We start from the raw sequence: 24,223 nt of genomic DNA, 5'->3' as shown, positions 1-24,223 counted from the left end.
TGAAGGGAGAGATGGGGAGGTTCAGCCAAACCATTTCCCAATTCACAGCAGCAGCCTGCTGCCCAAAACATGCCAAATCAACCAGAGAGGACAATGTTTGGGAGGGAAGAAGCAGGTACAAGGCTATGACTCCTTGTATCAGCACTGACAGAAAGGAAAAACAAATGGAACACCATAAATTAAGATGTCAAAATTCAGCTAAAGTAGGTTTCCAGGTAGCCTTATATTTTTTATTCTTCCTTTCTCTCTAGAAAGTAAGTGCTTGAAAACACCTGCAAATTATTTTACTGCTAATGTATTTAGGCTTTACAGTTACTGGAATAATGCACATCCTGTCTGAGTAACCATTACTCGCAGACACAATAGTAAATGGCCAGTGGCTTTCTCCAGAAGTATTGTACATAATAGTATTCCACTAGGACCTTCAACTCAGGTAACAGGTACAGCTTTTGGGATGAAAAAGGGAAAAGTACAGCTTGGTCCAAGTAGAGTATTCCATCTGCATATGGCACCCAATTTGAATAGCAGTCTATGTAAGAGGAGTGGCCATGCCAGACAGTAACTCTTCCCAAAAGATACAATAACAAAATCAAAGAATCACTGAGCAGCTAAAATTTCATTACATAAATAAACTGAACATCTGTATCTGTCATTTCAGAATCATGCCCTACACTGATGTCCTGTGCAGTCTTTGGCAATGTCTATTTTCTATTTTAATTATCTTCCTTTCCTACTTGGATTTCTGTAAATCTCAAGCACGAATCTTGCTATTCTAATCTCAAAGGGCCAAAGGAATAGTTAATGCTTTTGCAACACATTTCACATGGGAGACTCTCAAAGTTATTTAGCAGCTGCCAGCATCACACAAAGCAGCTGCCACCACAGCAGTGCAGGCACTGGGGGCTCCCTGAACCTGTACCACCTCCAGCACTGCTTTCCAGTCAGTGAATCAAACAAACAATGCCTGGCTGACAAAAATGTGATTTTTATCTATATATATATATGTGTGTGTGTGTGTGTGTGTGTGTATAAAATAAAAAAACCTGGGTCAAATTCAGTACTTGGACAATAAATTATTTTATTTCAGGCACTAGGTCACAGCTCCTCACAGAGCACAGAAAATAAAAGGTCACTGTGTCTTTCCAGCAGGTATCTAGGAAGCCAGCAAAGGCACTGAATTGGAATTGCCACTGAAACATATCCTATGAGTCTGTGAGATACATAAATTATTGTATTTGCAAAACAAATGTAACTTGCAAAAGAAGCAGACAACTTCACTTTTCATCACGTTAAGTAAATGAATCCTAAAATTTTTTAAAATAATCAAAATATCTGATAAATAATTACTTCATAAAATCTAGCAAAATGGTTATTTGCTCAATTGTTAAACCATAAACATTCTCATATAGGCTCAACTAAAAATACACATTTAATCCCTGTGTGAATAAACTAATTAAAACAAAATAATATTACTAATTTCAGTACCATTTCTTTCTGCAGACATCTGAAAAGCATCTCAATGTATATCACAAGCACTTATGGAATAATAAAACAAAGGTACCAAAGGGAACACACACTTCTTCAGCCTCCCAAGATTTTTTTTTGAGAAATAAATCCTAAGAGATAGGCATGTCTTATTTTATTTCACTTTTCAACAGAAACATTCTCATGGATCCAAGTAGGTACTATCCCTATTTTCTGTGGCACATAAAATAATACTGACAAGAAGGAACAAGCCAGATCTAGAATATAAAGTGAAACATGGCAAGGATGTCTGGAGGCATGGGGAACAGAGGGGTGAGGGGGAGTGCGCAGAGGGGGCAGTGCAGGTACAGGATGTCCCCAGCAGGCCCTGGCAGATGAACACAGTCTGACCTTACATTCCCTAGGTGTCCTACTGACTCCCATGGGATGGAAGAGTTAACTGCCTGAACATACCTCTGTGGAACTGACATCTAGGACAGAAAACAATTCCTATAAATGAATTATTACTGTATATTGAAAAAAAAGAGCATCATCAGTACAGAAATAGCAAATGACAAAACACAAATAGCCTATAATGTAACTGCAAAAAGAAAGGAATCACATCTGGGTCGGTGTTCTGTACCATGCTATCAGCTGCATTAATCAATAATTAAGTATTCTATTTTTGATTATACTTGAAATCCCAAAATGTCCTATTCCCTGAAAGCCACTGCCCACAAATTAAGACCTATTTTACTACTTAAGTTTTCTGTCCAGCTCTTATTTGCCATTCCAAGCCAAAAGCAAGATAAAAAAAACGGTTCTTGGCAATATTTGGAACAGATCATAAAAAGGAAACAAAAATAAAACCCTCCTACTCTAGTAACAACTGAGTAAACATGCAAAGACTTTAAGTAACTACACTTCATTACCAACTGCATTAATTAGTACAGTTTCTTATCATCAAAATAAAATTTAAAAAAAACTAAATAATCCTGGTTTTGCCTTATAAAAAGATGGGCAAAAATTATTCATTTATAGCGCTGGAAATTCCTGAGCCATAACACGGCTTCCTCTTTGAACGATTTGCACACTCACACACCAAAACCTGGAGGATTTATACAGTTCTCACCAAAAACCTGAAACGACAACCTGAAACGAAAGTGAAAGAAAGGGAGCAATCCTCAAACCATCAGCCGCCAGGGCACCCCCCAAAATATCTCGCCCTCCGCCCGCCCAGCAGGAGCGATGCCGCGAGCACAGGCTGGTTTCAGAGCCCAGCTGTGGGCCAGGTTTTCCGGCCCTGCTGCGCTACCTGTGCTCCCGGGCTGGAAATCCACCCAGCAGGAACTACAGGAAGTAGAAAGGGTTCAGTGAAAAGCGCGGGGAAGCCATAGCAATTCTACGAAACTTGTAATTTCACCGCACTTCAAAAGAACCCACTCCATCTCAATTCGTCATTTTCCTTCACACTCGCGAGTTGGAAACTAACCCTGCGCAGGCTTCAGCCCACGTGGAGGGGAGGGCAATGAAATGAAAGCCGTCGGTGGGCACGGCTGGGGCTCGGGCATTGCGGAGCAGCCCGCACTCCGAGCCGGGGACGCGCGGGCCGGCACAGCGCCGCCGCCGAGCCCCGCGTCTTGCTCGGCCGGGGCACGGGGACGCCACGGGGACAGACACGTGCCCGGGGCGGTCTCGAGGAGCGGGCGTGCCCCGCAAGAGGCCCGGGACCCCGAGCCCTCTTCCCGCCTCCCACCCCGTCCCGGGGTCCGCGGTCACCCCGGGCTTAGAGCAGGAGAGAGCAGGCCGCGCCGCCCGCGCCTCGCCGCTACCGGGCCCCGCTGCCGCAGCAGCGGGCCGCGTTCCCCGAGCGCAACGGAGCGGGCCACGGGCCGTGCCTCCCGAGCCGAACGGAGCGGGCGCGGGACGCGGCCCGGGGCGGAGCGGCCTCACCTTCCCGGCGGGTTTCTGCGAGCCGCCGGGCGCCTTGTCCGCCATCTTGCCTCTCCCCTCGCCCAGCCCTGGCGGCGGCCGAGCGAGCGCCGATCCCACCGAGCCCGCGAGCGGAGGGCGCGAAGCCGATGGCCGAGCCGCCGATGGCTCCCCCCGCCCCCCCCCCCCCCCGGCGCGGCAGGGCCGCCCCGTCCGCGGGCAGCGCTCGCCCCGCACACGCTGCGACGGGAAACGGAGCGGATCCCGCTTGGAGCAACCCGAAATGCTACACCTCAGTGAGAAAAGCCCTTCGCTGTTGAAAAGGCTAACACAGCATATCCTTCGTTACTGGGTTTGATAGCACACTACAACTGCAACTGTATTGAAGGCTGTTTAACTGGGGATTATAACCAGCCGTCACATCTATCATGAGTCTTGAATCCCCGTGCTTTCATGGATTTTCAGAGTGGAATATGCAGGGGCTGAGATAATACTTAAGGAAAAGACAGGAAGATACACGGAAGTTAATGAAAGCTTTAATCCACCACCTGCCGACACCCACTGTCCTGTGAGCGGCAGGAGGGAGCAGGGCCTGTGCTAACAACCACCAGCAGCGGAGAATGAAGGTTCCAGAAGGGAGGAGAAAAAAAAAAAAGGCAAAACGTGAAGTTGAAGAGGGCAGAGGCAACTGCAGAGGGCTGGGAGTTTATAGATGAGGGCAAAACTCTCAGGAAACCTCACCGGCTGCAGATGTGCGTCCAAGTGTGCAGGGACATGGTCTGGTGAGAGCTGCTGCTCTGCCCGCAGCCGTGTCAGGGCGACGGCTCAGCTGCGAGCACGTCCATGGCAGCTGTCACCGCGTGTCACCAGCACTGAGCAGGCAGGTCAGGGCGGACACGGCACAGCGGCGCGGCAGCGAGGCTCACGGCGGGCTGGAGAACGGCAGGGACGTCTCCCTCAAGGGCGGTCAATGTGCAGGAAGAGCAGGGCGGGCAGCAGGAAGAGCTCCCTGGCGTTCCCACCCGCGCAGTTGTGCCGGGCACGGCGGGACGCGCAGGCGCCGCCAGGGGGCAGGCACGGCCCGTGCGAGCGCCCGCCTGAGGCGGCCCGTGCCACGTAACGTGACTCCACCCGAAGTCACATAAAAATGGCAAAATAAAAAATAACGATCCCCATCATTCCTTGGGTACGAGCCGCTTTCTTCCGCAGTTCAGTCCGCAGCGGGTCAGGCGGTGCTGCTGCAGCTGCGGCAAAGGCGAGGCAGGGAGAAAGGCCTCGCGGCAGCACGCGTTTCTCCGGCTGCGGGGGCCGCGCTCCGCAACACAAGGCGGAGCGGTCTGGTGCCGAGGCCCCCGAGAGGGGAGATGGGTATGGAACGCACCCAAGCGACTGCAGCGATAAGCGCGTGCTGGTCCCACGGCTGGCACGGTGCTGGGTCCCATCTCCACCCTGCAGGAGCCTGCACGGCTCTTTGGATAAATTTGAGGAGGAATCACTGAGGCTTGGAAGGAAGGAGGGGGAAATCAAACCCATACAATGACAGGAACAACTCCACCAGTCTTTTTAGGATATTTTGAGCCCCAAACGTTCCCATAGAGGAGTCCTTCCACATGAAGGGATGGCGTTGGTCAAGAAGCATTATGGATGGATTAAGCAGGATTTACTGCCTCAGAATCCAAGCCAAGCCCTTCTCTTCCCCCATCTTTCTCCCTGTTTACTTGACGACCGTTTCACTGCCTTGCAGAGACACAGGATTAGTATAATCTATGACCTGCTTTTGGGGTGGTTTTTAAGGTATTAGTGCAAACAGGTGCAGCAATGAGTTGAAAGCAAACCAGCTGGGGAACTTAGGGCTACAGGAGAAGACACTAGATGATGCTCAACTCTGCTGGGACCGTATTAATAAACCTGGCATGAAAGATGACTGACACTTCTGGATAAAGAAACAGACATCTAGCTGGAAAGAGGAATGTGCCTTTGGATGATAAGAGTTTCGGGGCCAATAATGTTTAGAAAATTTGTGCTCCATTTGGCCTCAATCCCTTTATTTTATCCACCTCATTAATCCATTTTAATTATCCACCTCATTGTTCAAATCCTCCTCTTACTGCTTAGCCTCTACACTCTTTTGTAATTAATAAACTGCACCCAATTAAGAGCATCACAATCCAGAGCATGCTGAGAAAAACAGGAAAGAAATAGTTAGAGTTTCAAAGGTCATCTCTAAAGATAATTTTTCAGAATGAACTGTACTCCTCAATCTGTGCTATTTATAACACATTGCAATAGTACAGTAGCACTTGTGTACAGTTAGTGAATGAGAACACATGTCACTGTTTTGGGCTTAATGGGAGAGCAAGGGCAGGAAGGAGAGTGGGAAGGAAAGGAAACAGTGAGATGGATAAATCCATGGAGAATTAATGCTGGAAAGGGTTAGCTAATAATAATAACAATATTTAAAAGCAAATTGTAGGCATTTTTCATTATAATGCAGTAAATCTGGTTGCCTACAGACCTGGGAATTGTTTATTAACTGTTGTTACAATGACAAGTATCATTAGGCAATATACTTGGGAAAATCACGAATTATCATAAATAATTAACACTAAGCTACATTAAGTAAACCACGTGCTGCAGTGTGTTACACTTGTCTTTCTGGCTGCTTTTTTCCCAACTTTCAGATGAAAGCTCTCCACTGCTCTCACTCCAGACCAGGGCACAGAATTGCTGCAATTCTTTAGCAAACGTGGGTGTGAGGGAAAGGGAGAGGAAGGATTCTGGGTGCTGTGGAAGTTCCCTACCCTGTGGCAAAGGAAGCACGTTCGAGGACATGGGGCAGGCAGGTTGTGAGTAGGACAGGAGTGGAGCTGCTGGGTGTACCGGTTTGTAACTCTGTAGTTTCACACTTTCCTGCGTAGTTTTGCGGAGTGGCTCACGCATCCCTAAAGTCACCGGCTGTGTGTGTGTTCCCCAGTGCTCACGCAGCCGTCTTCCAGCTTCTTGCCTTATTCCGTCCTCCGCCTCCTCCCACGGCAGGGACTGAAAACCGCCAGCGAGGGTTCTCAGAATAGGCAGCTGCAGCTCCCCCGTGCCCTCGCGGGTTGCTAGGGAGCGCTGGGAGCGCAGCGCCCAGCCAAGAGCAGAGGCAGGCAGCACTCAGCCGGGGCACAGAGCCTGGCCTCAATTGAGATGCTTTAGCAGGGACCACCGGAATAACGAAAAAGAGCTAGAGGGGCTGTCTGGGAGAGGGCAACTTGCCTTTCAGCAAATCTGGACTTGCTGCCACTGCTCTGTCCGCAGGAGCCATCTCTCTGTTACTCCATCTCTCAGTGCTGGTGCTTTACCTTCCTTAAGCTGTGACTCCTGCTCTAGTCCTGCCATTCAGCAGCTGCTTTCCCTTCCAGGACCCCACTGCTCTCTCCTGGAACACATCTTATCAGGGAGCCTGGGTTCTTCCTCACCCTGGGATTCCTCAAGCAATGAGGCACATTACGCAAACCAGTCACAGGGGCAACATCTGACTTGCGCCGTCTGGCTGAGAAGGGTCAGCCATTTGCAGTGTAGTTTGCAGACATTAGTGCAAGTATCAAATGAAGGCTTAATTTCAAAAGTTCTCCTGCAGCTTCTTGTCAGAGAGAATTAGCCTACGTGGCTAGAATCCAGATGTGCACACCTATCCGCTGTTTTGAAAGCATGGAAGTTCAACATGAGTGCAATGCCAGTCATTCCTTCACCATACTGAGAGTGTCTCCTGTCAGGTTACTAACAGTGAGTAGCAATTTGTGCTCTGCAAAACACTCCCACTCTGCACACACAAACAAAACAATTTCTTAGTTATGCACTTTGTGAGTGAGGGTTCAGTTCTGCAACCCTTGCAAAGGACAAGCTGTACTTTGCTCTTACCACGAGCCCCTGGAATCTGGGACAGTGGTGGATTTTGACCATGGAAAACATGAAATGTGTACCTACCCAATATGTTATTCTTCATCACAGTGAAACTAATTTCACAGCAATATTTGTGCTCAGATTTGCTGCTATCAAGAAAAAGGCAAGTTTTATCTCAAATCTTTCAAAAGCAGGAACTCTAAAAAGAAAACAACCAAACTTTCAGAGAAATTTTCTTAAAATGTGAAGTATTTTGCCCAGTTTGCTGTGTTTGATATTTTTTTCAGATGGGTTTCATTGCTGGTTTTTATAGCATAAAGGATACAAACCTGAAGATATTCAACTTCAAGGTAAAGAGGACAGAAAATTAGAAGCTCCTGATCACTGAGACATTAAAATGAACAGTGCTGTGCAACTATGATGGTGTTGGTTACTGCTATTCCCTTTTACAACATCTACCTTTTCTCTCCTCCAGTTGAGGCTTTAAAATATAGGTATCACTCCCACTTTTCTTTACCTATCAAGGTATTAGCTTTATAGAGTATAATTGACCCTAGTTTGTCAAGGAGAAAGTGACGCAAGGTTTCCTGTTTATCCAGTCGTACAAAGACAGGGGAGTAGAATCTCTAAAGGCAAGTTAATCGCTTCAGTATTAGATCAAAGCACAGTGTCTACTCAATTATTACAAAGTATTGCAATCACTGCAGTAAAAAGTTGCCCATCAAACCATTATTTGCAAGAGATTGATACACATTCAAGAAAGGATAAAAAAAAACAACACAGAACAAAAGGACCCTTTTTGTATGTCCATGTATCTCTTCAGATGTTCTCCCAGAGAAACTGCAACCATGAGGTACAGCAAACACAGATGAGGCTAAAGCCTCCCTTTCTTTAATAGCTACTCTTTTTAAATAGAGCCAAATTCTACCCTCTCTCTGGTTTAGTGGGGTTCCATGGAAGATGTCACAACAGAGTCAGAGTAACTAAAAAGTTCCAGTGCAGGAGAAAAATCCAGAGGAAACAGAGTAAATGTTTTTACTCCGATAAAACTTCTTACTGAGAAAGAAATCATCAAAATCTGTCTTAGAAGTGAAGATATTAAAAGAAAAAGGGTATTATACAGGTGGAATTGTATGGTAGAGGATTAAGTCAAGCAAGTGCTACTAAGACTGATACTTGACAGCGTGAGTTGAATTGGATGAGGCTAAAGGTTTATCTTCAAAAGCATCTTAAATCTTCCAAACACCATCACTGCATATTCCCATTAGGACTTTCTCTCTTTTTAAGGTTTTTTAAAATTAGTTTATTTATTCAAAAAAGCTATGTATAGTAGGAGGGCTAAGTACAACCTCTTCCCTAGTGTGCTGAGTATGTTTGGGTTCAAAACATACATTTAGCTTTTATTTTTTCATTTCCTAACCAAAAGGCATAATTTCACTGGGTAGGGTTGAAGTAATTTAGAATATTTTTTAGGGCTTTTGATATTTCAGACAAAATAACACCTCAGAAATTACTTCAACATTGAATAAGACAAAAGTATAATGTAGAAACAAACTCACATTTGGTATTTTAGCACATCTTTTCCTCTGAGTCTTCATCCAGTACTGATTAACATTAGCTTCCATTACTTACCTCATTAGGCAGTACCTTCATCAGTGTTTTAAGAGTCTTCTAAAAGGTTATTTGGAGATAATGCCTGCAGAAAATTCTACACATGGTAGGATTAACCATGGTATATGCTGACCATGCCCTTCTAAATATAAACTCTGGTTAGAGAAATGGAGAGGCTCTTCATGCACTACATTACGTAGACTCCTCACTGTGACCTCCAGATGTCCTGATTCTCCCTGGCTTACCACATAATAGTCATGTAATAGTAACCTTGATGGACTACATATGAATAAGAGGCTATTTTGAGGTTGTAAGTGCTTCAAATTGTAAGGTTCCCTGCACACTATCCCACAGCTGGCTTGGGAGGAGAATACTCAAGCCAATGTAATATGTATGCAGTAGTCTTTATGAAAGCCCAGGCTGTCCTCAGAGATCATTCTCCCTGTGAGGAGTCTGCCTTGGAAATAAGCAAAAGACTTAGATCATTAGCAATGAGTTCCATTAATGTGGTTGCTAAAGCATTAGTGTGTACCTCCACCATTACCCAGACAGTCCAGTGTCCACCAGAACTGTCAGTCTTGAATCACAAGCAAAGCCCACCTGCTCTTCCCAGCCTGGGCTGCCCCAGTGGGCCATAAACCCAGTGGGTGTCTCCGAGGCAGCCAGGCCATAGCCCAGAGCTCCCTGAAGCACAAGGCCCGAAAGCCTCCCACATCCCTGAACGTCAGGAGGCTGCAGGAAAGTCAGAACGTGTCAAACGAGCCTTGCTGCTGCTGCAAGGCCAGCAGCTCCCAATCAGCAGTGGATGCTGTCGTTCTCTAGACACCATCTGTTGCAACAGCTGCTGGTGGCTTTCCAACAGCCTCTTTAGTGCAGGTCTAAAACCTGATTGGTCTCAGTCAACCACCCCTTCTTATCTAACCTTGATGAGAGAGGCTGAAGATCATGGTCACTCTGGCCATCTACCGTAGGGCATGCAGTGGCATTGACCACCACAAATGGCAGGCTCACTGCCATATGGGACTGAGACAGGATCACCACAGCCGTCCTGGGAGTGCCTGTGTGTGTGGTGTGCTGGGAGCAGGGCAGGGGCAGGTATTCTTTAGCAAACAGCCCCCTCCCCACCGCCTGCCTCTGCAGGGATGCAGCACCCAGTCCAGCATCTGGTCTGTCTCCTCTTCTCTGTGGTCTCGCAAGTGAAGAGCAGCACCATGAGAAGCCTGACCTGTACCAGAGGCTGAGCAGTTCCCAGTAATCCCCAAAAGCCTTTCCTCTCCTGAAATCCCACGCTGCAGAGCCCAAAAGGAGCAGGGCCCTGCTCACTCCTGAGGCTCCCTGCAGGCAGAGCCCTGTCAGTCACTCCCTGAGGAGTGTCCGCTTGCTGTGTCCCTGCACTCCAATATGCACCCCCTATAAAACACACAGATACTGGAGCATATTAGGCCTGCTATCTGAAAAATGTCTTTTGTTTAATATTTTGCTCCTCATGTAATATTTTGTTTCTCATGTTGGATTCTCAGCACTGTTCAGTTATGCTTGTTTTCTTAGCAGGTCTCCAGTGTAATTTTTATGAAGATTATAAACAGTGTTACCAATCTGCCCTACTTTTTAATGAAAAATGCATTGAAAATCACTTTCAGCAACACACTTTTAAGACTTTCTTTCTGCTAACTTAAAAACTTATTTCTGATTGCCCCCTTGTTCAGAAGATTTTTCACATTATCGTGATTCACTACCAAATAGAAGATTTTAATGAAAATCCTTGGACAAAACGTTCTAATTACACTTGACCTCAGTTTATACCATGTGACCAAGCATGTATCTGAATATCACCGTGTAAAATGTACTTTTGGCAACTGAGAGCTATTGGATGTTTAAGACCATCTGAAAACAAACAAAAAGGAAACACGTTGAAGCAGCAGAAAGCAATCCTTTAGTCTGGCTCCTACCTGTACCTGCATTAGTGGTGCAGGTGCATTAACCTTCTATTTCCTTCAGATGCCTTAAGGAACAGTAACACTCGTACAGAGCTTTTCCCCGTATTTTTATATTCTGATTATGTAACTGTGCTGCTTGCATAACCGCGACGACAATAAGTGTAGGATTTGTCTAAGGATCAACACGGAGCAGCTCCTGCCAGCCGTTCCCGAGTGTCCCTCCCAGCCGCCCTCGGAGCGCGCAGATAAGGTGGGTGCCGTGTGTGTCAGTGACGCTCACCCCATGCAGCCTGGCCGGGAGGGTTTAGCCTAAAATAACGTCTGCATTCACTGCATGAGATAATGTCACCAAAGAAATCAGGTCTCAGCGGCCTTACCGAAGCACACAGGACAGACCGCCACCCAGCTGCCACCCGTCCCCTCTCTGGGGGTACTTCCCCGGTCTGTCGCGCCGCCGGGGACCCCCAGCCCCGCGGGTCCATCTCCCTTTTCCCGGGGCTCCCGGCCCGGCTCCCGCCGCACGCGCGGGCGCAGCCGCGCTCGGGGCTGGGCGGGCGCCCCGGTGCCCCCTTTGTGCTTTTTACACCAGAATAGCCCCGCGGGCAGGCCCCCGCACCGAGCAGTGCCGGTGCCAGCTGACCCTGCGCCCGGGAAGGGGTGCCGCGGGTCGGGTCCGGTCCGGCCACACGCCTAGCTACGGGGCTCTCACGGACCCGCCCCCCCCCCCCTTCGCTGCGGCCGCATCAATCATTAACGGCGGCTCGGGTGTCCAGCGCCTCCCACCCCGGGAAACCCTACCCGGGGCGGCGGGGGCGTCTCTTCCCGCTCCTCGGGAGCGCTGGATGCGCTGTCGGTCTCCAGTTACCGCGATGCCGGGCGGCGGGGCGGGAGGAGCCGCGGCGGTACTGCCACTGCCCCTGCTGCAATGAGTGATGCTGCCGGGGGCGGCGGCGGGGGCGGACAGGCGCAGAGCTACCGCGGATCCTCCGCCGGCGGCTGCGGGCGCAGCGGCTCTGCCTCGCCCGGTCGGCGGCGAGGCGGCGGGCCCGGGGCCGGCCGGGGCAGCGGCAGCATGCCGGCGGGCGATGGGGACAAGAAGGAGGCGGCGCCGCCGCCGCCTCGCCCTGCCGCCCTGCTGCGGTGGGACGAGGTGCCCGAGGACTTCGTGGAGTGCTTCATCCTCTCGGGCTACCGGCGGCTGCACTGCTCGGCACAGGAGTGTCTGGCCTCTGTGCTGCAGCCCACCAACGAGACCCTCAACTTCTGGACCCACTTCATCCCGCTGCTGCTCTTCCTCAGCCGCTTCGGGCGGCTGCTTCTGCTGCGGGGCGCCGGGGACGTGCCCTTCCACCACCCGGCCCTGCTGCCCCTCTGGTGCTACGCCTCGGGGGTGCTGCTCACCTTCGCCATGAGCTGCACGGCCCACCTCTTCAGCTGCCTCTCCCCGCGCCTCCGCGCCACCTTCTTCTACCTGGACTACGCCTCCATCAGCTACTACGGCTTCGCCAGCACCGTGGCCTACTCCTACTACCTGCTGCCAGGGCTGAGCCTGCTGGACGCCGGAGCCATGAGCCGCTACGTGCAGCAGCGGCTGGGCTGGCAGCTGGACTGCAGCCTGCCCATCGCGGCCTACCGCGTGCTCGTGCTGCCCGTGGCGCTGGCGCTGGCCGTGGGCTGCACGGCCGCCTGCTGCCGCAGCCGCGCCGCGTGCTGCGCCTACCCCTTCGCCGTGCGCACCTTCGTGTTCGCCATGCCGCTCAGCATGGCCTGCCCCATCATGCTGGAGAGCCTCTTCTTCGACCTCCGCGCACGCAACCCCACGCTCTTCGTCTACTTCTACCGCCGCTACTTCTGGCTGCTGGTGGCCGCCTTCTTCAACGTCAGCAAAATCCCTGAGCGCATCCAGCCGGGGCTCTTCGACATCGTGGGGCATAGCCATCAGCTTTTCCACATCTTCACCTTCCTCAGCATCTACGACCAGGTGCACTACGTGGAGGACGGGCTGGCTGAGTTCCTCAAGGCACCCCTGGCTGCCCCCACCTACCTAGGCACCGTGGGGTATATGCTGCTCCTGACCGTCTGCCTTGCTGTGGTCGTCAGGAGGTTCCTCAACGTTGCAGACCTCTGCAAGCAGGACTGAGCAGTCCGGCCACCCTCGGAACAGCGACCACCATGCCAGTGACCCTTGGCCCGGAGGTCCTTGAGCCAATGACTTTCAAACTGGTGACCCTCAGACCAGACCCACCATGTCCCGAAGAAGCTGTGACACATGGGGGAAACCCACCTGTGGAAGAGCCAGGTCCCTTTCATGGAGGTTTGCTGGAGAAAATTACCATGGCAGAACTGCTCGTGCTCTTTAAACTACTAGGTTACCAGGGGAAGCAAGCAAATGCTTACTGGTATGTTGCTGCTTAGAGTATAAGCTGAAATAATTTAGCTCTGATACTAGAAAGAATGCATGAATGGTGAATGCCACTTACTAATTTAATAACAATTAGATCTAAACTAGCTCCGTATGTACATATATATTTATATATCTAGCTATATATTTATTAGCTACATATATGCATATATATATGTATACACCTGAAGACATTTGTGCAATGATTTCTCATAGACTTTTAACCAACTACTATGTGAAATTTCCTAGCAGATTATGCACTGACATTTATCTTCCTCTCTGATATTGTAACAGGCCATTGCAGCCACGTACTGGATTTTAAATGCAAACAAATCAATAGCTATCTATAGTTTCTAAGGTCTTGCAGCCTTTTCAGCCAGGGAACAATAGATTTAAGAGTGAGAGGAAAAACAGCTGTGAATTATTACAGAATTACCAGTTAATGGAGAGACTTTAATTAGACAGACAGTGAGTGGTTGGTGTAGCCACTCGGATACTAAAATAAAATAGAAGGATATGTAAAATAACCAAACCAGAAAGGGGTCAAACTGGTTTGGAACGGGGGCAGAGGAAGAACGAGGACCCTGCATAATAGAATCGCTCTTCCCTCAGCATGTCAGGAACATCTGTTGTGCTGAGGGAATTGCTAAGGGGCCCCTTTATCTTCCTGGGTAAATCACCCCCAAACCAGTCCTCTAGAGTAAAAGTCAGATGCCAGACTTACTATAAACCCCTGCCAAGCTCGGTGGGAGTTCTGTGGATGTAAAGAGAGTAAGTGATGCATGAGATCTCATTCTGGAGCTTTTAAAAAAACTACATGGGACTAGTTTCTACTGCTCTTTAATTAGAGCACTGTCATATTTACCATCCTAAAATTAGTTGCAGAATACGATACTGCTGAATCTGAGTTCAGCACCTAAAATCTGGCTCTACAAGTACTGGATACTGGCACTTTTTTGTCATTCCCCACTTTCTCCTATTCTGATTAGTTGTGGCTGCAGGTGGATGAGTTGAAGTCCTCTTTCAGAAGCTTTGGGGGAGTTCAAAGACAAGAATTAGGAGGTGTTTTCCAAAGCAGTATCTTTTCAGAGCAACCCATGTATTATCCTTATCACACAACAAAGAGCTAAGTATAGATTGAATTTACTCTAGATACGTTTTTGTAAAGCATGTGCGGATTTTAAGCAGATGCACTTTGCTTTCGTCTGACGGAACAAGTGCAATAATGTTACACAAGGGGCTTACCAACCCAAGTTCAGGTGAGAAACTGCTTGTGTAACCCATTGTCTGAAGAAGGGTGGTACTTCCTTAGCAAACCCTTGTGTCAGACTGCGTAATAGTTAATAGCTGTTTTACTCAGCTCCTATTGTAGAAGTGTATTTCTGCTTGGGTCTTTTCCCATTTTCATGGACATGGCATCTGAACCCCAAGACAATATTTTGAGTCCAGTTCTCATCTTCTGTAAGACAAAGTCCTCTTTGTTTAAAATGGGAATATAGAAAGGACTGTAGCCAGGGTTTATGAAGTCAAGTCCTTAACATGGGCCAGAGTCATCACAGCCCCAACTGATATGCCCTCTACCAATGTAACAGCTTTATGAAAATTTCTCAATTGAAGTGCATAAGCTAAAAGAAAATTACACTCATTCAATTTAGCTTTTATCTCAACCCATTTTAAGTCTAATGGTTTGAATATTTTAGCTTCTTAATGAACAATGAAAGTGGCCTAACAAAAATATATACTCTTTGCCAGCCACAGTTCTGCTGGTATGTCATTTCTGGAAGGGTCAGATGTCTTTTAAAGAGAGTGACTAGAACTATCTGGAGTAGCAGCTCCAAAACTGTGGCCTCTTGAGTTAGTGCTGTTGGGCCATAAAAAACTGCATAGCCCTGTGTCAGTGGCTGTGTTCAGTTTTCATTTACCAATCTGCTTGAAAAGAAAATGGAAACTACATGAAATATTTCAAATTTTACCTATTTTCACTAAGTTTTGTCATAAATGTAGCATTGCTTTCTTCAGCTGCCAACAAAGCAGAAAATGATCTGCACCACTGGGAGAGGAGGCTGGTTCACAAGACTGTTATTCCTTGCTTTAATATTGTAAAAACCCTGAAAACTCACAATAGAAAGCCAGTGGATCAAGACCTTCAACCCTGTCATGCTATGAATTTCCACAACTGCAAAAAGAGGCCAAAAATCTTTGCGATGGGCTTTATTCAAGTTAAAATAATAGAGGCATAGTAGTTAGAGCCCAATGACTCATCCAAACTAATTATATAGAAAGGGTTTGCCTGGGAGATGCCACTAGCACATCCAACCAGCAATTAAAAACTAAGAAAGAAATCTTAGGGACAGCAAACCTCAGCATTAGAAGGCCGCTCAGAAACAAACAGTAAAAGCCAAGTGTAAAAGACCAGGCTTTTAAAGCATACTGTATAATGAATTATATTTGTCCTTGTCAGTCACAATGTAGAGGACATCTCAAGAGGCAATGTCAAAAATGGCTGTTGCTAACTTGTAAAAATACATTTGATATTTGAAGTTAGGCCACACAGGGTCATCTATATATATCTCAACGACAGATAATAGTATAAAGTTTGGATTGCAACCAACTGCAATTTTACTGGAACCTTACTGCTGTTACAAGAGTTGCCTGTGAGCCTCAGTCACACTGAAGACTGAGTACCTGGCTCTGATATTAAGAATATTGCTTCATTCAGAAGTTTCTGTTGGCAAATTGTTTAGGCACGTGTATGGGCCTGAGCACCTCATGGAATTATTTGTAAAAGCTGGTTGCAAGCACTGCTGTCTGAGCCACTGTAAGAAGGCTGCTGAATCCAGAGTGAATGGCTAAGAGTTCTAATTAATGGATTTTTGTTTGTCTGTTTTTTGTTTAAAAAAATGTGACTACAGATTGAAAAGGTACAGTAAGTGTAGAGAATATGTAGGGAAATGTTACCTGAGTGCCTGTGTCTATTCAGTGAAGGACATGCATGGACATAGTAGTTCCATTTGCTGCGTCCAATGGCCAAAACTAATCTGAGATAAAAAGATTAAAATTGGAATAAAATATCTATAATTATAGTGCTTGAATTTGCTCATATATAGAAGTGAGTCAGCATTTGTGTGACTTGTAAGAGTGCAGGATAACTTTCTGGTGTGAAAGTACATGACTGAAGAACATGTGTAAGCATGTCCAGAGCTCAGAGGAGAGGTCTAACCTGCAGATTAGATGCATAAGGAAATCCTAGAAAACTAACTTGCTTGCAGAAGAACGTGTCATAATGTTTTTTTAACCTGCCATAAGGTCTACACTGTGGATTCCACAGCTCATATTTAAAACCAAAAAGGCTTTTCAGGCCTTTTGTAGTAGAATCTGTACAGGAATGGGAGCACAGGATGGGGACTGGAGCACAGGGGGTGGCCTGTAAATGCCTGGGTGTCTTTCTGTGTTTGGCCAGCACTGACCTCCAGACTGACACACCTGTGCTGATGTGGAGTGACGGTTGCTGGGGCCACTTCCCAGAGTGCTGGTGGCATAGACACCCTCCCTTGCATTCAGCATGTGCCTAGAACTGTTATCTACACTGGCATATATTCAGTAAGCCTGGTTTCTGGGCACTTCTGAGTAGCCTGTGAGCTTCAAGCTCATCTTCCTGTAAGATCGATAAACCACATCTGTAATCACTACCCTGTTTTCTGTGGTGATACAGTATTTTTTTTGCAGTGTGTTCATTTGAATGTCACTATCCAGGGCATCTGTGAAGCTCTAAGCAGCCTCATTAGTAAGACTGGAATCTATATCTGGAAACAAAGGGAAAGGTTTCATCTGCATGCTGCACTTGTAGAAATGTAGCAGTTAAAAGCAGAAGTATGTTTTTTTGCTAAAATTCTGCTTAGTTGTCCAAGTGTTATGCTTATTATTTATTTGCTGAATCCAGCTACTGTGTCAGGTTTTTGTCAACAGTGCACCTGCAGGAAATAACAGTATGAAAGTTTTACTTCATGGTTAAGTAAACTCTGAGGCAGTGCATTCATAGAGCATTATTGCACTAAACTCAGTTGATTACCATCCACATGCCTTACAGAAGCAAGTCATACCTGTAGTAATTGCCCAGATTAAACTGTTTTTTCATTGCCTATGAGCTTAAAAATTACCAAGTGGCCAGTAACAAGCTGAGGAGTCAGGCACTCCTGGGTTCTTATCCTTGCTTTGCCACTATCTGTTCTGTAATCTAGGGCAAGTTGTTTAAACTGTCTTCATTTGGAATTAATTTTAATTCATGTGAAACACTGGAATTGTACCAGGGTTGTATTTGACCCTTTGTGTATCAGTTTCCACATCTGTAAGATGGGGAGAATATACCTTACCTACCTCACAGGGTTGCTCTGAAGACTAGCAAATGTTTGTAAAGCACTTAAAAATGCAAAGACCCTCCCAGGTGCTAAGAAGAAATCTTCCAGCAGAGAGAATGTTATATTTTCCCTCATTTCACAGGGAGAGGAACATGAACGTTTCCAGATTGTGAACTCTTGGGACAAACCCTTGTCATTGCCATACTCCTAGGATGGTCACATCCTGTGTCTTTTGGAGCTGATGGCAAAATTTCCACTGGCTCGAGGGGGGGGCAATCAAGACCCAGGCAGTATTAAACAGGCTGACTAAATGCTTAAGGGTCAGGAGTAAAGAGAAAACATACACGACTTACATATGCTTTTCTTCAGAAATTCTCACTGGTAACTTGTACTGAGGAGCATTGTAACACCCATGAGGCCTCCTTGTTCATTTAGCCATGGATTGTATTCCAGTTACTATGAAACAATGGAGCAGGATTTCCCATCAGTGTCTGTAAGATTATGATTATGTCTCAGTTGCCATTGGGAATTTTGAACTACATCAAACTTCTTACCAGAGTAAAAAGACCCAAAGTAAATTAAGCTTTTAAGAAAAGAAAAATGTAATCATTTGAGAATATAAAATTATATTGATCAAACAACTTTCTCTTTTTCCCTCCTGTTCTGCAAAATCAACTCTTATGTTTGAGTGAAATCTGAACTGGGATCTTTTGACCACATATATATACTCTGTCAAGAAGCCCTGAATAATCATTCTACTAACCCACTCTGCCCATCAGCTGGAAGGTCTGATGCAAAAAGCACCACTGAGAAGAGGACCATGTTTTTAAGAGTTTTTCTAACTGGCAGCAGTAGCTGAGGAAAAAAAAAAAAGACTACATCAAGGGGTTTGAGGGGTTTGTTAGTCAAGGCCTGTACCTTTAGAAATTCTCCCAATATCCAAGTATATTCCTAGCTTCTGTTAGACACCTCTGAGTCAGGGCTGTATCACCAACACCCAAGTTATAGCTGAGACTTTACTGTCTCCTCCTGAGATGAGATGTAAGATGGTAGTGTCACATGCACTGAAAGACACAGACCTTCATTCAAGACATTTAGTGTCTTGGAGCTGGATGTGGAATTAAGTTAAATAATTTTCACATCTTGCTTAAACAGATGCTGCTTCATTCCACTGAATTCAGTAATAAATTATTGACCAAGACAAAGGAAGCAGGCTTTTGCTTAAAGTTGCCTGGAAGGGAACACCACCAGCAGACTTCTGCTTTCAGGGCAATTGCTTCCTGGGCCATACTCAGAACATGGAGGATTCTGAAGTAGGGCTTTGCTACTTCATGGGAATGCCTTAGGATTTGTGGTTGTAGCTGGGGGTTAATAGTACAGAGAAAGAGTTTATAGCAAGTCAATTCTGTCTGCTAGAGGTTCAAGCACGCTTTAGTAGGAGGTATCATGTTTAAGGGGCTGTGCATGCAATGAATAAAAAGTGTGAATTTTGTGTGGTTCTGTTGGGAGGGTTTGAAAATTTACTCTTTGTACACTTTTGGATGCTGACTACTGTATATGTAATGACTATGCATTTTTAGCAAAAAAAAAGGGTGTGATCTATAAATAAAGTTGATTCTGAGTTCATTTTTGCAGAAATGCATTTATAAAGGCTTTTCTCATTTCTTTGTATAATTTACTGTGACACCTGTAGGATCAGAAATGTGTTGAATGTAGTTCTCTTCAAACACAGGTGATGTTAGCATATGCTGAGTACAGGAACGTTCAGTTCTTATATAGGGGTATAGGAGTGTTGGTATTTCTGAAAACACTATACTAGCAAAAGTATCGTTGCCATTTTGTTGTCTTTTATATTGAATAAAATAGCATTCTTTGCCATTTTAGTTCTCTGCTAACTAATTAATGATAGACATCCCTGTTACATTAAGATCTAATACATTAGTATGTGTTAGAAGATTAGTGTTCAGCCTACAGTGTTCCCTGAAAAATCATGAAATTGGTAGCAATGGCAGTGTAAAGAATCAGCAAAATATTGACTGCAAAATGAAGAGGTCTATTTGGCATCAAGTAAAGTTTCCTATTTGGCAGAGTAGGATGGCAAAATACTGTTTTCAGTCCAAGTCAGGCACCAAAAAGCACTCAGTGAACTGCAATTACACAAAGTATCTGTCTTAAGCCTTTTCTATCAAAATTGAACAGGATGTATCGCAACGTAATTGCAGGTTCCCCCTGATAGGAACACAGTGGAAAGCTGTAGGATCTTCTAGGTGAGGTCTGCAGAATTCCTCCCAAAATTCTAAAATTCTCGAGATTCTTATTTACAGACTTTGTTCATCGTATTTGAGATGTGGCAATGACTTCAAGGATTTGATGACCGCAGCAAAAACCTCCATAACCCTCTTAGAAGCAGATGCTTCAAGAGACTACATCCTGCAAATAAACAAATACTTCACAAGGCTATCCTTCTGTTAACACTTGAGGGTTTTCATAATGTTATCAGTAAACTCTGGATCTGACTGCTTGACATGAACAGGCTGGAGGAAAACCTCACAAAATTGATGAAGCCAGTGAAGATGGCAAAACAGTGAGCAGAATGGTAAGCAACAAAAGTTACAGCTGCTAGGACAGGTAATTTATTGAGGTCAGTTCCTTGGCCTTCAGCTGTGGTGGATCCATAGTTACTCTGATAATCCACTGGAAATCTGAAGGCAATCTATATTTTGTTACCATGACATCACTTCTCTGACAAATGACCCTAAAAGTCAGGATTGTATTTGAGGAGGAACAAAAAAACATCTGACACACAACAATTACCTTCAGATTTTATTCTCTCATCATAGGATCATGTAAGGCTAGCAGGATCTGCGAGGGGAGATGAAACATTAAAAATTAAAAGCTGGTAAAAACACAGCAAATCAGTATTAATGCTAAAGCTAAATCTTGGCTGCAGTGACAAGAGCCTTTGGGGCAGACACTACAGATGCACTTTCTGCATCAGAAACCCTCTACTACTACAAGGCAGATTTCTTATCAGCAGTGGCAGTACGCTTCTGTTAGTGAGGAGCTGGAAATACTTCCCTTGCCAGGGAGCACAGCCTTTGGGTACATGATGCATGCTTTACAGAAGCAAAATAACCATGTCACACAATCTTTTTGGAGAGTAAGCAATTTTAGGGAGTTTGCTAATTTGAGTCTCTCCTGCCTCCAAGGTCTAGTCCTTTTCTGTCCCTTCTGACAGATAAAACATGAAAATACAGTTTTCTTTGATTTTTGGTGTTAAGCATACTTTTCAATATTATACTCTGTTTGCTAAAAAATGTCTATTCTCTCTCACTCTCCTCTGCTGTCCAGAGAAACTGGGCAATGCCACATCTACAAGAAAAAAATCCTTGGGTTTTTTTTTCCCCCTCTTTATATGCTGGTCTCTCCACATCCACAGTCCTGGGTCTATGGAATTCAATCACTGGCACTCACTAGTGTTCCAAAATCTCAGCTTTTCTTTTTCACGGCACTTGGAAGGACGACTAGGAAATGTCAGTGGGGTGGATAACAAGCAGCAGTATCTGTAGCCCTCAGAAATAATACAAATAATGAGCAAAAGGTAAGCAGGTCCCTGGGGCAGCTTCTCTGATACCTTTGTACACACAAGCATCATCTCTCATTATCCAAAATTTGGTAATCCAAAATAAGCACATGCTTAACTTTAATAGGACTGTATGCTTATCTTTGTTCATTGGTGGGGTGAACTTTTCCTTGTGTTTAAGTGTGCTGTAGAAGCAGAGCCCTAATGAGCAGACAGTGCCAGGGAAATGCTGCCAGCAAGAGTCTGGCACAGCAGATCCTGCCATCCAGCCCTAAGGCAGAGTCCTACACTCCAACACCCAAGACTCACATTCCCTCCTCAGCTGTAGCACTTCAAAGCACTCTCAGAGCATCATCTGAAAAATTTTAATACAAAACAAAGAGCAAAGTATATATATAGCCAGAAATGCACCAACTTAGTCATGAAATAAAGCTGCAGAGTTTCCATTTGTTCCAATTGCAACCTCAAAACATTGTTTCTTGTAGTGTAGTAGAAAATCATAGCTTGAAGAGAAACAGTTTGGAATAGTAAGTAACCAGAATCATTGAGCACTGAAAAATATATTCACTTGCCAATATAGTTAAAAATAATATTTATGTCTGTAGAATATGGACTCAAAACTTAAAAAGAGAAGCCAAATATTCTGTGAAGAACACATTTGTCCCTAGCAGTAGAGCGCATTCCTTCAAGCTATAAATATTCTGCCCTAACAGAAGCATGCCATCTCTTTTATTCTAAAGTTCAGATGTACTTTGGACAATAAAAAAATAATTTGACTTAACTGTGTTCAGTAAAACACAGAGAACTGATATAGATTGAGAATATATACAAGAGTGGGAAACCTGCTCAAAATGTAATATTCAGGTTAAATGAATATTATTTAAAGTCCCAGCTAGCTTAGCACTTGGCAGCCCTATCACTTCAGAGGGAATATACAGTGTATCTTCAGATCTGCTTCTACTGACATGACCATTATTCCAAAGAATATAATGAATTGATATAATGAATCACAAATAGTAGATACCTTCATTACAGTTAATCTGTGAAGGGTATATTCTTGTATTCGGATATAAGGCTGAATTACATACATGAAAAAGTTGGTGGTGCTCTACATACTTTGGATGAGGTCTCTAGCTGTTAACAAAAATGCATTTTAGAAGTCTTCCTTACTGAAGAAAAGAAAAAGGTAAAATTAACATCACAGAGTTTAAAAGAGTTTAAAAGTTGCATTGATTTTGACTTTGCTGGCAGATTCTTACATGGGTTTGCACAAAGCAAATGAACTGGTGGACTTACAAATATTACCAAGTGAAGTAATCACTGCTTTCTCTTCTGAAAGTCACAGTGACTCCAAGCAGAGCTACTGAAGACCCACAGTGAATCTGATCTGGCCCTCTCCCCTTTAGAGCAGTGGTAGCTTGAAGTGCAAGTCCTCTGTGGAAAGTACTAGATGTTCACCTAGTTGTTTCCAACACACTTCATTGCTGCTTTTAAATAACTCCAAGGAATGTTATTCATTAGCCAAATATGCACATAGAGCTAATAAATAATTATGATTTTCAGGCTCTGGAACTGACATGATTTCTAATTTCAGTGTCAGGGCAACACTGCCAGGTATGTCCTAGACATGAGTGACTTCCAACTTATTACTCAACACTCTTTGTTCCAAAAGCCATTTCAGTTCCCCACTAGCTCATGAAGAAACAATCTGCAGCAAACAGGCTGGTAAATGAAGTCTCTGAGGTGACAACTTCCCATGTGCACTATAATAGGTCAGCAGCAGTACAGTTCCTTTCACAAGTGATTCCTGAGTTCAGTTCACAAACAAGCACCAGACTCAGTTCTCTTCCCTTGGCATTTTGCCCAGAAGGCTCAAATAGGCTGGAGAATAATTCTGACTTGTGAAAAGCTCTTTTCCCCTCCTATTCCCCAATCACATCCGTGTGTGCAGCACTGGCACAGAGGAGGCAGCAGGAATGCAGGGTGGCATAGCACATCTCTGTGCTGCACCAGTCCATCCGTGGCATGGAGCCACATGATCCCACCAGGGCAGCTCCCACACACGAGTCAAAGCGGCCTGAGAACCAGGCAGTGACAGCCCTGCCTGCCTGCTGGGCCAAGTGAACCTCAGAATAAAGAGATTCAGGCCTGCTGTTCAGAAGAAAGTTTTGCAACATTAGTCTGTGCCCGGCAGACCCATGGAGGACACTGAGGTAAACCAGCAGGAGTTTCCTAGACAAGATTTGGTCTTACTCAGTTTTAAGAAAACAAACCTTCATTTTCTAACTGAGCCATCAATGATAAATGATACAAAGAACAGAAATTTTCTGTTTCCCTAAAGTTGCTGGATAGAGCTTAAAGACTAAATGGCAAAAAGAAAAAAAGATAAATGGATGTAAAAATATGACCAAAGGAGGATAAATATGGCTGGAACCAGTGGACAAACAGATGAAAAGGACTAGAGTGGTTTTTTTGCAAGTCATTTAACAAAGAAGTAACAGCACATGCCCAAAGAAAAAATTCAAGGAAAAGTCCTTGACCTTTAATGTCAAAGCATTCAGTGAATGCAACCACTAAAGACCCCTTTTATGACTCTCCAGGACCAAAAAAGGACTTCCAGTGAGAGGTGGATACATCCAAATTAGTTCTAGGAAAGTAATGTTTATGTATTAAATAAAAACCACGTTTTAATGAATATGTATGATTATGATGGATAAATACCTTGTTGTAAAGCCTCATAACACACACAGAATATAAAAAAAATACCTCTGTGTGTCCTGCACAGATAAAGAATGCCTGCTTTCTAATGCTTCAAATGTTTTAGAAAGTTTATTGCAGCCGATTTCAGGATCTGCGCTCTGAGGTCTGAGTTGGATCAAATCCTCAATTTCAGCTTGAAATGAAGAAGGCAAACCAAATTATTCATATATATTGAAAAAGTACGGAGTAATTCAGATTGTTTTAATCTGCCCCAGCACATGCACAGGGATGAACAGGAGCAGAGTGGTGCGTGCGGGGATGAAGTTGCTGCAGGGGGCTGCAGTAGCTCTGGGAG

At 45.2% G+C, this 24,223-nt stretch overlaps 2 protein-coding genes across 7 annotated transcripts in view; one reads left to right on the top strand and one right to left on the bottom strand.

The window, feature by feature from the left end:
* U2SURP (U2 snRNP associated SURP domain containing) overlaps positions 1-4,382 on the bottom strand; it is a 43,103-nt gene extending 38,721 nt beyond the window's left edge. For 3 of the 6 annotated variants that reach the window (XM_084212693.1, XM_084212689.1, XM_084212688.1), the window contains exon 1: positions 3,418-3,482. In XM_084212693.1, the coding sequence (XP_084068819.1) occupies positions 3,418-3,462 (45 nt within the window). In that variant the 5' untranslated portion in view covers positions 3,463-3,482. Of the gene's footprint in view, positions 1-3,417; positions 3,485-4,137 lie in introns of those variants that run through there. The other 3 variants (XM_084212691.1, XM_084212692.1, XM_084212690.1) reach the window with 3 other exon arrangements.
* Positions 4,383-11,708: 7,326 nt separating this feature from the next.
* PAQR9 (progestin and adipoQ receptor family member 9) lies at positions 11,709-19,347 on the top strand. Its single transcript, XM_084212234.1, has one exon. The coding sequence runs from the start codon at positions 11,755-11,757 to the stop codon at positions 12,967-12,969; it is 1,215 nt and encodes a 404-aa protein (XP_084068360.1). The 5' UTR covers positions 11,709-11,754; the 3' UTR covers positions 12,970-19,347.
* The last annotated feature ends 4,876 nt before the right edge of the window (positions 19,348-24,223 follow it).

Source organism: Fringilla coelebs (genome assembly GCF_963513975.1).
Source record: "Fringilla coelebs genome assembly, chromosome: 10".
NCBI lineage: Eukaryota > Metazoa > Chordata > Aves > Passeriformes > Fringillidae > Fringilla > Fringilla coelebs.
The sequence above is the reverse complement of the archived record's forward strand: the minus strand, read 5'-3'. Positions and strand labels throughout refer to the sequence as shown.

Excerpts from the sequence above, each read along its gene's own strand:
- PAQR9 (XM_084212234.1), top strand. The coding sequence starts at position 11,755 with ATGAGTGATGCTGCCGGGGGCGGCGGCGGGGGCGGACAGGCGCAGAGC.